The sequence below is a fragment of the Schistocerca piceifrons genome, chromosome X, assembly GCF_021461385.2.
Source record: "Schistocerca piceifrons isolate TAMUIC-IGC-003096 chromosome X, iqSchPice1.1, whole genome shotgun sequence".
Classification (NCBI taxonomy): domain Eukaryota; kingdom Metazoa; phylum Arthropoda; class Insecta; order Orthoptera; family Acrididae; genus Schistocerca; species Schistocerca piceifrons.
In genome coordinates this window covers 445,386,191-445,399,495 of record NC_060149.1, presented here as the reverse complement: position 1 = coordinate 445,399,495, position 13,305 = coordinate 445,386,191, and the positions used below count along the sequence as shown (strand labels likewise).

Below are 13,305 nucleotides of genomic sequence, written 5' to 3'. Positions count from 1 at the left end.
TGGGACTACTGCTTTCCCTTTTTTGAGTTGGATGCTAATGGCATAGTTTAATTTTCCTTCTTTTAACTTTTGCTACTATGTGAGAAAAACTGTTGGTATGGCGTTGGATTAGAGCTTTCTCTTGCCATCAACCCTCACTTTCTCCCACTGGTCACCAGTGAAATGTTTCTATAATAAAGAAGCAAAAGAAAGGAGCTGTGGTAAAGTGATATATGAAAAACATGTTTGAACAAATATACTAGAGAGAAAACAGAGAGACACAAACTCTAAAAAGACTGTGAAGCTTCCTGCCCAAACAGAAGTAATAATAAATTGATAAACAAATAGTCCAGTCATCTGGAATGACAAGAATCTGTCGACATCTGGTGCATAGCTACATTTTAGTTCTATGCTTATAAGAATTAGATGTGCTATTAAAAATTGCACACTGTCAATACACAGGCCATGTGTCACATATCACAATAGCATCTAGTTTACAATTCAAGTTGTATGCAGTTGTAAAGTTAAAACCAGTAAAAAGAGTAGTTCGTCGGTTTCCACAAGGATTCTATGTGTTTTACATCACCCCTGTTAACTGCACTAGCCCACTGCTTTTTTCTTTCCTCATTTTGCGGAAATACAAGTATACGAAATCCACCTTCGCCTCTGTTGGTACATCTGAATGTCTGCAGAATGAATTAAACGATGTCAACTACATATTGTAAAAAATGGCTCTGAGCACTATGGGACTTAACTGCTGAGGTCATCAGTTCCCTAGAACTTAGCACTATTTAAACCTGACCAACCTAAGGACATCACACACATCCATGTCCTAGGCGGGATTGGAACCTGCGACCGTAGCGGTCGCGCAGTTCCAGACTGTAGCACCTAGAACCGCTCGGCCACTCCAGCCGGCTACATATTGTACCACTGATATTGTGCTTACTTCACACCAGTACTCATTTCTTTACAAAATACTTTCTTGTTTGATGACATATTAAACCTCGCACGTGTAAATTTTGTGCAAAAAGCTCTCCAAGTAAAGTGCAAACACAAAAATGGTTCAAATGGCTCTGAGCACTATGCGACTTAACTTCTGAGGTCATCAGTCGCCTAGAACTTAGAACTAATTAAACCTAACTAACCTAAGGACATCACACACATCCATGCCCGAGGCAGGATTCGAACCTGCGACCGGAGCGGTCGCTCGGCTCCAGACTGCAGCGCCTAGAACTCCGGCCGGCGTGTAAACACATACAAAATGCATAACAAATCTGTAAATAACTCAAATTACCTTCTAATTGTTTCTAAAAGTCATCAAAACAATAATCTAACTCCGAATTGCACTGCGAATATAGCACTCGAGAGCCGGCCGGAGTGGCCGAGCGGTTCTAGGCGGTACAGTCAGGAACCGCGCGACCGCTACGTTCGCAGGTTCGAATCCTGCCTCGGGCATGGATGTGTGTGATGTCCTTGGTTAGTTAGGTTTAAGTAGTTCTAAGTTCTAGGGGACTGATGAACTCAGAAGTTAAGTCCCATAGTACTCAGAGCCATAGCACTCGAGAGATCTGTGGCATAAACATGGCGTCGCACCGGCTCAGCTAATTACATGCGATTTCACCTATGGCCACTCTCTTCCTGTGTATAGTCTCTCTGGATTCCCCTAAAAGCCGGAAGTGGTGAACCTTGTATAAACTGAGTGAGGATGCACAAAGGGACAGGTAACTTGCAGAACACTTTTGTTGTACATAGGTATCCTCCTCTCTGTTACTTCAGAATAAGCGGTATTTATGGCAAAATTGAAACTTTTGGTTCTTAATTCAGGTTTTATTCGAAAATCGTTGATTTGTAACATGAAGCAGAGGGATGTTGTAGTAAAAATAAAGAAAACAATACAGATTTATCATATAAAACTAAAAATAAACTCCTCCCGAACCGTCCATAAACCACAGGCGTCACTGGATGTGCATATGTAGGGGCATGTGGTCAGCACACCGCTCTCCCGGCCGTATGTCAGTTACCGAGACCGAAGTCACTATTTCTCAATCAAGGAGCTCCTCAGTTTGCCTCACAAGGGCTGAGTGCACCCCGTTTGCCAACAGCGCTCGGCAGACCGGATGGTCACCCATACATGTGCTAGCCCATCCCGACAGCGCTTAACTTCGGTGATCTGACGGGAACCGGTGTTACCACTGCGGCAAGAGCGTTGGCTACAGATTTATCATATAGCGCTAGAAAACGCAATTTTCTCAACAAAAACGCAATATAAAACAAAACGCAACACAAAAATATGTCACACATCACCTTAGTATTTTGTCGAACTTATATAAAACATGTTTTTGGTATTCATAAACAACTTCCGCATGTATCAATAATAACAGGAATCTTCAGCCTTTGTTCGTGATGAAGAAATTTTTCTTGAGTACAAAACAAAAAAATGGCTCTGAGCAATATGGGACTGAACTTCTGAGGTCATCAGTCCCCTAGAACTTACAATTACTTAATCCTAACTAACCTAAGGACATCACACACATCCATGCCCGAGGCAGGATTCGAACCGGCGACCGTAGCGGTCGCGCGGTTCTAGACTGTAGCGCCCAGAACCGCTCGGCCACCCTGGCCGGCGGTACAAAACAACAACAATTATTATTATATACGTATTTTTTATGCTTCTGCGTGTAAATTATTGTTACACAAAAACGCAGAAGTTACTCGATCAACTAATTTTTATTACTTATGAAATAAAAGTTACATTCTGTAAGTATATAAAATTCACACTGGACGAACAATGAATGACGTGCACTTCTAATTATCTACAAAACAAACATAAAAATAAAAAAGACAGAGAAGTCGTCGGCTCCCATTTTCTCTCTTACGCATTCATTTATGTCTCTTTCCATACCAATTCTACCAGTGCTACCGGTAATCCTATCATTTACTAAGTCATTTAGTTAGTGTATCAAAACTACCGAACCATAATTTTGGTACAGCGAAACTCTATGTATACCACATATGTGAAATGTACTGAATTTCTTGCAGGTCTGGGCAAAGGCAGTCGGGCAATGGAGCAGCAGAAACCGTTAGTGCGGGTGCAGGGAACTCCAGGGAATGCTGGACAGATGCACCACACTGCAGCCGCCGCCGATGGGCCAGCACGCCACCTAAGGTCGGCAAATGCCAAACGAATCCAACCGCGTGCCCCTGCGACGGTTGATGACCCGACGACTGAAAGAGTGCCTTTCGCTTCTGCAGTACAGGAGGAGAGGCAGCCGCTGTTGCGTGCATTGCTATCAGCTAAGCCGGCATCAGATAGCACAATACAGTCACCTGTGGCTACTAGCAATGTACGCCCGCACTGTAAAGGATACAGAAAACTGAAAACTGAATGGATGTTACGCGCACCACTGGTAACAGATTACCCATCTACGGAGCAGCAGACAGTCTCAGACATGCTGCCAGAATTACAAAGATCTGAAAGACGACGTTCCAGTCCAACATCAGAGACGCTTGAATCACCGACGACACAGCAGCAGACGTCCAGATTCGTGAACGAAGGAGTGACAAGTTCGCTAGATACATTGGCTGCAACTGCCTGCGCAGTGAAAATGCAACAGTCAGTATCAAAACGATCTGAAATACAGGCTACAGACTTAGCGCCACCAACGTTTGATTCGCTGATGACACAACAACAAACATCCACCTTTGTGAACAAACCAGAGCCGATGAGCGGATACTCTCTAGAAACCTTAGCGGCAGCTGCTAGCTTATTGGAACTACACAGAGGTGAAACACAGCGTACCGCTGCAACGACGGAATTCCCGAAACCACCGCCGCGGAAGTCCACGCCACAAACTCAAAAAGTGTCAAGTTTCCGACGGTATTTGGAGCCTCTCACAACTGCTGGCAACTCACTACTACCGCAGCCTCAGTTATGTACGGCGTCAGCCACGCCGACCCACTCTCAGCTTCCGTCCGACAACTCATCGGTTCAGCTTGTAGAAGCAGATTCTGGTAAGTCCGCTCCAACAGTCATACGTTCCAAATTGCGTATTTCGCGATCGTACGTAATGGAACTTAAATCATATTTATTGATTATACATTACTGTCCAGAAATGAAGTATAATGGAGGCAAAATGGTGAGCAATCACCGTAGCCATTACACGAAAATCTAAGAAACATTCTCTAATCATGTCATTATGATAAGAGGAGACTTCATTTTGCAACTATAGTCTGGGAGATGCAATCGTTTAATACGAGACAATTTTACTTGCAACATTGAATCAATCGTCATTAGCAAAAATTATCTTCTACGATTGGTTAGCCGATCCAATAGTGAGACAGTGTTACAAAATACGGGGAGAATTGTAGATACTCAGCAAATGGTGAAAAGACTGACAGACCTAAGTACAAATACATGTAACGTACTACATGTAAACAAACAGAATTAGCCGATATCGTTTTATCAGTACATGGAAACAGTAACAGCGGTCAACCATGTAGAAGTGATTGAAGGTGGAACCACCAGACAAACGTTGCTGTAGGGAAGCGAGATTCCAGATAGATTTATCCGAAGAATCCAAACGGAGTTGATATACTCATGACGGAGATATCTTATGAAACATTTGTATATTCAGTTCCCGAGAATTGTTCATTAGTACGTGAACCTTAATAAGTAAACAACAGAGAGAGAGTAAAGCGATTGGTCTCGGCGAAGACTAAAGTGGAAGACGAAATAAAGATTTTGAACATTGTCGGAGAATGTCGCTTGCTACATACACAGGGTATCCAGAAGGAATTGTCAGTATTCAGGGATATGGCAAAAACGACAGTTTGAAGCAAAGAACTTCATATTGACATACGCTCTATTGCGAATGGTTTGCGATAGAAAACACATTTAATGCGTTTGTTATTCATTTTCTGCACTGTTCGATACATTTTCAAGTTTAGACTAGAGCTGTATAAAAATTACTGATATATCGAATTTTTATCAGAAAATATCGATATACGTCGGCGACCTGCGACGGCTGATAACTCGATACATCGATATCAACATGGCAATATCAAAAGCCGATATTTTTATTTTATATTTTTTTCACAATTTTCGGTAAATATTTGAAGTTGTTTTTTTGAAATCGCAGTAGAACATGATTTTATTTTCACTGTGTGAAGGAATCTTACTACTTTTTGAGCTTTGATCACCTGAAATTTTTCTCTTGATAACAAGACTTCCGATGTGAAGAAATAACACATCAGTTGCGTTAAAAGGCATTTTTAACGAAATTTGTGTGCTATTTCTTCATATCGGCATTCTTCAAAAACAGTTGCTGAAAATTATGAACAAAAATGTAAATTATAAGATTGGTCTATATGGTGTGCGGAGACGTGTGAGGGAAAACACTGACGTAATCGGCCTCTGTCTTACCAACAGAAACTGCAATGTTTAGCTTCACCACGCAGCTTTGACACTACAACTGCTAGGTCGCTGGCGTTGGCAGAAATGAAAAAAAGGTAAGTCGATATGAAGTGTTCCAGACAAACCCGAAATGTGAGGAAACCGAATGACTGACCCATTGGACACTTTTTATTGTGCCACATCCATACAGTTACCATTGTTAGCAAAGTGGTTGTCGCAAAGCGTGAACGTACATCGTTTTCCTTTCAATTCATGCTCTAAGGGGGATACGCAGGCTGCTAGCTTGTTGATGTACAGAATATCTTATAATAAATCACTACTTAAATATGCAGCTCTAAAACTGGCAGTATATTTACAATGTATAGCCGGTATGAAACTTCCTGGCAGATTAAAACCGTGTGCCGGACCGAGACTCGAACTCGGGACCTTTGCCTTAAGCGGGCAAGTCTCGGTCCGGCACACAGTTTTAATCTTCCAGGAAGTTTCATATCAGCGCACACTCCGCTGCAGAGTAGAAATCTCATTCTATTGCCGGTATTTTTTATAGGCAGGCACGTAGATATTTTTTTCGTCGTCATATCGATATATCGATACGTTTTTCGACATATAGAGTGCCATCAATGACGTTTTTTAAATATCGGTATTTATAAAAATATCAACAGTCTAGTTTACACATATACACATGTACAATTAATAAACATTATAACATGCGTTTCACAAAGTATCTATTGAAAAATACGTAATTTTAACACATGCCCCTTCGAACATTATCATACATGTCATATTGTAGCTATTGTACAATTCACAATAAATGTTCGAATATCCCATCGTCAACTTCAACGCATTTGTGCACTCTTAGGAGCTCATGTTGTGTTGCTTGTCTGAGTGCCTAATGATGACAGCAGCGTCCATGATGCGACCAAGCAGATCATCCCGCATATTCACCTTTCGTTTGTACACCTCAGGCTTCATCCAATCCCATAAACAAAAATCTAATAGCATAAGGTCTGGCTATCTTGATGGCCAGTTAACTGTACTAAAACGACAAATCCAACAATTAGGGTAAGTGCTGTTGAGATGTTCCCTCACACGCCTGGTAAAATGTGGAGGGGCTCCGTCATGCTGGAAGTATATTGCAATCGTCGTGGCCAAAGGAACGTCCTCAGGGTGTTCAACAAACAAATTTTCCGTAAAGTGCAAGTGATTCTGTCCCGTCATTCGCTCTTCTAAAAAGACTGGACCTGGCAACTCCGCACCAAAAACTGATAGTAAAAAGAACTTGGAAATTTATTTCCACTGTAACGTGTGGATTTTCCTGCGAACATCGATGATAATTACGTGTGCTGTTGATTCAATTCCGTGCAAACGTAGCTTCATCAGTGAATTGTATTAATAGAAGCAAGTGACGATTTTTATTCAACCAGCCGTGTGGCATTGCCACCAGTATGAAGATTGTGGACACGCTGTACGTGCACAGGTTTTCTGGATGTAATGTTTGCCATGCAAGTGTTCGTCGGATACTGATACATGCACAAGGTCGCCGTGTTTTGGTAGTTGGTCTACGTTGCACCAATTCAGTAATGTGTTGCTGTCCCCGCGCAGGCACTTGTACTTATTGAATCTCTCATGCGTAATTAATGTGACTGATGGAAGTGTTTGTTTTTCGATTATTGTACGTAATTCGTAATCGACAGGTTCTCCTAACCTAGAAAAGAAAAATCGCTTGAACGCAACACGTCCTCCACTACAAGAGTAAGATTCTAGAGTCGGCTTCACTGTCTCGCGCACAAACATTGGTATGATCGTCACCATCATTAACTCCCTGTGAAAGTATTTGTGGATAAGAAACAGATAAAAAGTCGAACATATTTTTTGCACTCTTATCAGAGAAAATCCTCTTATCTGGTACAGTCGCCATATCTTGAGGAGTCTTTATATAAGCAATTTCATTGACTTTCAGCGTTAATACCCACTTTCACATTTCTGAACAGCATCGCTTATTTGTCGGTGCTCCTATAAATTCAAACTGAGAGAAAGATGGTCAGCTGGGTGATACATCTGGCAGCCATGGTGACATTTCAACATTAAATAATCATATATAAATTGTATTTTATATCCAAATCACCTTCCACATTAGCTAGATGTATATTAAGAGTTTAAGTTGATACAGAAAAGCAAATCATCATATATTTTCGTTGTCACCCTATATTTTCCTTGTTCCATCCTTCTGGTTGTCTATTTGAAAGAGTATTTGTCGTCTGCTGGCGTTTCTATATGTCTTTGGACTTGGGGTCACCTTGGCCAACTTTAGTGTGTAGCAACAGGGAACTCTTCTGGCTCAGAGAGACTTCGGCGAGGAATATTCGTCGGTTTTGTTAAGCTGGCACAGGTAGAATATGGATAATGTCTGTGCGCCGGCTTCCGGTCCGTGGTGAGTAGAGAGCAGCGACCAATGTCTCTGCTCTGGGTGTCGTCTATCAGCTAACGACTAGTTTTAGTCCTTAGTGTTGTAATTTTGTGATCGTGTAAGTGTGTGGCGAAGGGCACTTCACGTGCCACTGTCATTACCTCCCTTTTCTGTTCCAGTCGCGTATGGTTCGCGGGAAGAACGAGTGCCGGAATCCCTCCGTGCGCGCTCGAACCTCTCTAATTTTACATTCGTGATCTGCTCGGGAGGTATAAGTAGGGGGAGGCAATATATTCGATACCTCATCCAGAAACGCACCCTCTCGAAACCTGGACAGCAAACTACACCGCGATGCAGAGCGCCTCTCTTGCAGAGTCTGCCACTTCAGTTTGCTAAACATCTCCGTAGCGCTATCACGCTTACCAAATAACCCTGTGACGAAACACGCCGCTCTTCTTTGGATCTTCTCTATCTCCTCTGTCAACCCGACCTGGTACGGATGCCACACTGATGAGCAATACTCAAGTATAGGTCGAACGTGTGTTTTGTAAGCCACCTTCTTTGTTGATGGACTACATTTTCTAAGGACTCTCCCAATGAATCTCAATCTGGCACCCACCTTACCAACAATTAATTTTATATGATCATTCCACTTCAAATCTTTCCGTGCGCACACTCCCAGATATTTTACAGAAGTAACTGCTACCAGTGTTTGTTCCGCTATCATATAATCATACAATAAAGGATCCTTCTTTCTATGTATTCGCAATACATTACATTTGTCTATGTTCAGGGTCAGTTGTAACTGCCTGCACCAAGTGCCTATCCGCTGCAGATCTTCCTGCATTTCGCTGCAATTTTCTAATGCTGCAACTTCTCTGTATACTACAGCATCATCCGCGAAAATCCGCATGGCACTTCCGACACTATCTACTAGGTCATTTATATGTATTGTGAAAAACAATGGCAGTGATAGACTGTGCGGCTGGTCCCGGCGGAGGTTCGAGTCCGCCCTCGGGCATGGGTGTGTGTTTGTCCTTAGGATAATTTAGATTAAGTAGTGTGTAAGCTTAGGGACTGATGACCTTATCAGTTAAGTCCCATAAGATTTCACACACATTTGAACATTTTTTTTTGAAAAGCAATAGTCCCATAACACTCCCCTGTGCAACGCCAGAGGTTACTTTCACCTCTGTAGACGTCTCTCCATTGAGAACAACGTGCTGTGTTCTGTTTGCTAAAAACTCTTCAAACCAGCCACACAGCTGGTCTGATATTCCGTAGGCTCTTACTTTGTTTATCAGGCGACAGTGCGGAACTGTATCGAACGCCTTCCGGAAGTCAGGGAAAATGGCGTCTTCCTGGGAGCCTGTATCTAATATTTTCTGGGTCTCATGAACAAATAAAACAGGTTGGGTCTCACACGATCGCTGTTTCCGGAATCCATGTTGATTACCACAGAGTTTCTGGGTTTCCAGAAATGACATGATACGGGAGCAAAAAACATGTTCTAAAATTCTACAATGGATCGATGTCAGAGATATAGGCCTATAGTTTTGAGCATCTGCTCGGCGACCCTTCTTGAAGATTGGAACTACCTGTGCTCTTTTCCAATCATTTGGAACCTTCCGTTCGTCTAGAGACTTGCGGTACATGGCTGTTAGAAGGGGGCAAGTTCTTTCGCATACTCTGTGTAGAATCGAATTGGTATCCCGTCAGGTCCAATGGACTTTCTTCTGTTGAGTGATTTCAGTTGCTTGTCTATTCCTTGGACACTCATTTCAATGTCAGTCATTTTCTCGTTCGTGCGAGGATTTAGAGAAGGAACTGCAGTGTGGTCTTCCTCCGTGAAACAGCTTTGGAAAAAGGTGTTTAGTGTTTCAGCTTTACGCGTGTCATCCTCTGTTTCAACGCCATTATCATCCCAGAGTGTCTGGATATGCTGTTTCGGTCCACTTACTGATTTAACGTAAGACCAGAACTTCCTGGGTTTTTCTGTCGAGTCGGTACATAGAATTTTACTTTCGAATTCACGGAACGCTTCACGCATTGCCCTCCTTACGCTAACTTTGACATCGCTTAGCTTCTGTTTGTCTGAGAGGTTTTGACTGCGTCTAAACTTGCAGTGAAGCTCTCTTTGCTTTCGCAGTAGTTTCCTAACTTTGTTGTTGAACCACGGTGGGTTTTTCCCGTCCCTCACAGTTTTACTCGGCACGTACCTGTCTATGATTGCCTTGAACTTTTTCCATAAACACTCAACATTGTCAGTGTCGGAACAGAAATTTTCGTTTTGATCTGTTACGTAGTCTGAAATCTGCCTCCTATTACTCTTGCTAAACAGATAAATCTTCCTCCTTTTTTTTCATATTCCTATTTACTTCCATATTCAGGGATGCTGCAACGGCCGTATGATCACTGATTCCCTATTCTGCGCTTACAGAGTCGAAAAGTTCGGGTCTGTTTGTTATCAGTAGGTCAAAGTGTTTTCTTTGCGCTCCATAACTTTGTGACTGTGGGGCAAGAGGCCATGTTGAGCCGGCCAGTGTGGCCGTGCGGCTCTAGGCGCTTCAGTCTGGAACCGCGTGACCGCTACGGTCGCAAGTTCGAATCCTGCCTCGGGCATGGATGTGTGTGATGTCTTTAGGTTAGTTAGGTTTAAGTAGTTCTAAGTTCTAGGGGACTGATGACCATAGATGTTAAGTCCCATAGTGCTCAGAGCCATTTGAACCATTTGAACCAAGAGGCCATGTTGATCTATGAGTATGACTAGATTCCTGAATAAATCGTGTAACTGATTTGAGCAGTGCGTGTGGTTTTAACATTCGGTAGTTATTATAAGAAAAGAGCCACTGTGTTTTGTACAGATAAGAGTGAGTTTTCTTGGTGCATGGTTGGTAGCCGTTACAACGTGTTTTGTTCGTGAGATTGTGCTTCAATATTCTTTGCTAGGAATTAAACCAGTTTCCTTGCTTAAGTACATTCTCGCGTTTATTGTTTGATTTCGTGATCTTCTTTATAGCGAATTTTTGTTATATTTTATGGAATTTTCTTTGTAGTGGGTAGCGACGTGGTTACTATCGATTTTTTGGTGGCTTCTACACTTTGCAATAATTACTCACAGGACCTAGTCCTGTTCATTGTTCTTAACTGCAATCTCGTGTAAACTTTTTGTTATATAAATTTGGGAATAATTTTCTGCTAAAGTATTCGACCATCGAGACTATTGTCTCTCCAACCCAATGTGGATCTTGTCTCCCATATTAAATTATTGAACGACTTCTTTCCCTGTGATGAATGGTTAGTCTGAATGTGTGCGTGTGTAATCCACCTTTCCCGTGGGACTCCCGATTTCAAACAATCGTGTTATTCACGTATACATTTCGGACCTTTTCAAGAATAACATTCAGAACCAAAACACCATGGTAGGTTAAGATTATTCTGTTAAATATACGTTTGTTCATGTGCTTCACTCTTAAAGATATAATCATGAAATATGTGTATAGTAAAAGCCATTCCTGATGTTCAGTAACCCGATCACTATTTACTCAGGCACTTCTAGGTAAGCTTGGTCACACTTGGAATATTTTTTAGTACATTTAAGAGCATTTCCCAAGCTGATTCTCCTACAGAATTAATCAAGAATTATCGAGGTAATTAAACTGTCATTAATTTTTCCTGAACTGAAGCCTATCCACTAACTGTTTTCTCTTTCCTAGCAAACATTCAGGGTAATTAAGTGGTAAGTCAAGTCGGGTGGCGACCCGAGATAGCTTCTGTAATAAAATTCCTATTTAAATTCACATAATAATGTACCAGGGCTACGTAACAGAATAATTTTCCGTCAGCTAACCTAACTATGTAAATAAATAGGAACGTTACAGACTTACTCTTTAATTTGAAAGAGACTGGTCGAAGCATTGATCGAGTCTTATTCTTGATGTAGGTGCAGAAGAGAAGCAGGCGTTTGTTCGCGCCTGGGAAGACCCACACAGCACGGCAGCCCGCGCAGCGAGTTCTGTGCGTGGTCAGTTTGATAACCGGGCCTGGTACCAGCCTATATCAGGACGTCCCCAATCACCGCTGCTTACTGAAGTTGTCTCGACAACGGATCCTCCGAGAGCGACAAGGACGGAGATTTGCGATCCAAGGGACGATGCACCACAGGTCTCATGGCCGTGGACTACGACACAAGAGTCGGCAGCCCAAATGGTGCCGTCAGAGGCCATCTTTTCAGGTGAATCTGCGTCTCAGAAGAAATCAGACAGCTTGCCTCCCCATTACTCGCTGAGTTCGAGGCCACTGCCGTATTTGGGTGAGTACTCCACTTACAATTAGAGAATCTAGATGTATGGTGAACTCCTCAATTATTTATCGCGATTTCTCTGAAATGCGAGCGAACTACGCTACTCTCGGCGACCCTTAAGCCGGATTTCCCTAGGAGCAGGAATTTGGCGCCGTGTTGTGCGTAATGCGCCAGGCGTAGTGCGTGGTCCTCTCAACTCTGTTAAAATAGTGAAGGAATGCATTCCGTAGTGCACCAACGCTTTACGTCAGGTGTGACAGGCCAACTGGTTCTGGACTAGTCTGCATTGCGCGCTGCGTTTTAGTGAAGCAATTGCTACAAGTCGGGTAAATTTCATGTGTAAAATGGCTAACAAGTGTGCAAAGGAGCTAATAGTATGTTTCAGTGCAGAAGAAGATGAACCGTTAATTGACAGAGTGTCAAAAACCGATTACTAACTGGTTCTCTGAGCTTTGCGTAAGTCTGGAACAAATAATCCTCTTCCTCATCGTCCATTATTCAGGGCGGTCAGAAACAGTATGAAAAGTTTGTCAGGACGTTACAGGCTACGTTGTTCTGAGAAATAATTCTTAAGAAATAAATTCGATACGTTGTTCTGATTCCAAGTTAATTAGCATTGAAGTTAGCCATCAGACCGTTGCGCGCAAATCAAGCGGCTTGCCAGGAACGGTGTCGCTGAATGTGTTCTTCGTGTGGTTTCATAAAACCGAAGAAGACAGCGATAAAAATATTGGACGTTGGACGGTAGTAAGGATCGAGCCCGAGCCAAAGGGTGAGCGGTCTCGTGCGCTATCATCCACGCTGTAAGAACAACTGATTGTATCTGGCGGGCCGCTTGAATATGTGTAACAACACTTCGTTTTAACGCACTTCACAGACAGCACGTGTAGGCTAGACAGTGGCTTCATTTTCTGAGAAAACGCAAATGCGCAACGTATTTAAATTTTCCGTACTTGCTGACGAAAAACGCCCAGTCCAGTTCGAGTGGCACGGAATTACTGCTCCTAGGAAAACTCTGTTTTATGTAGACGTAAATACAAATGCGTATCATTGATTCGTATGTAAAAGCGCGTCTCCATGGACATCGCAGAACCACTGATCACGCCAGTTGTTGCTTGTGTTTCAGTGTTTGTTAATGTCGTTTCGTAAACTTTAATAACATCTGCTACTTGGATTTAGATTAATAAAGATCGAGCGTTTTTA

The 13,305-nt window shown here is 42.5% G+C and overlaps 1 protein-coding gene across 1 annotated transcript in view; it reads left to right on the top strand.

The window, feature by feature from the left end:
• The window catches only part of LOC124722410, a 98,930-nt gene that overhangs the window by 20,163 nt on the left and 65,462 nt on the right, over positions 1 to 13,305 (top strand). The window contains exon 4 of the mRNA XM_047247578.1: positions 3,019 to 3,990. Coding sequence (XP_047103534.1) covers positions 3,019 to 3,990 — 972 coding nt within the window. The remainder of the gene's footprint in view (positions 1 to 3,018; positions 3,991 to 13,305) is intronic.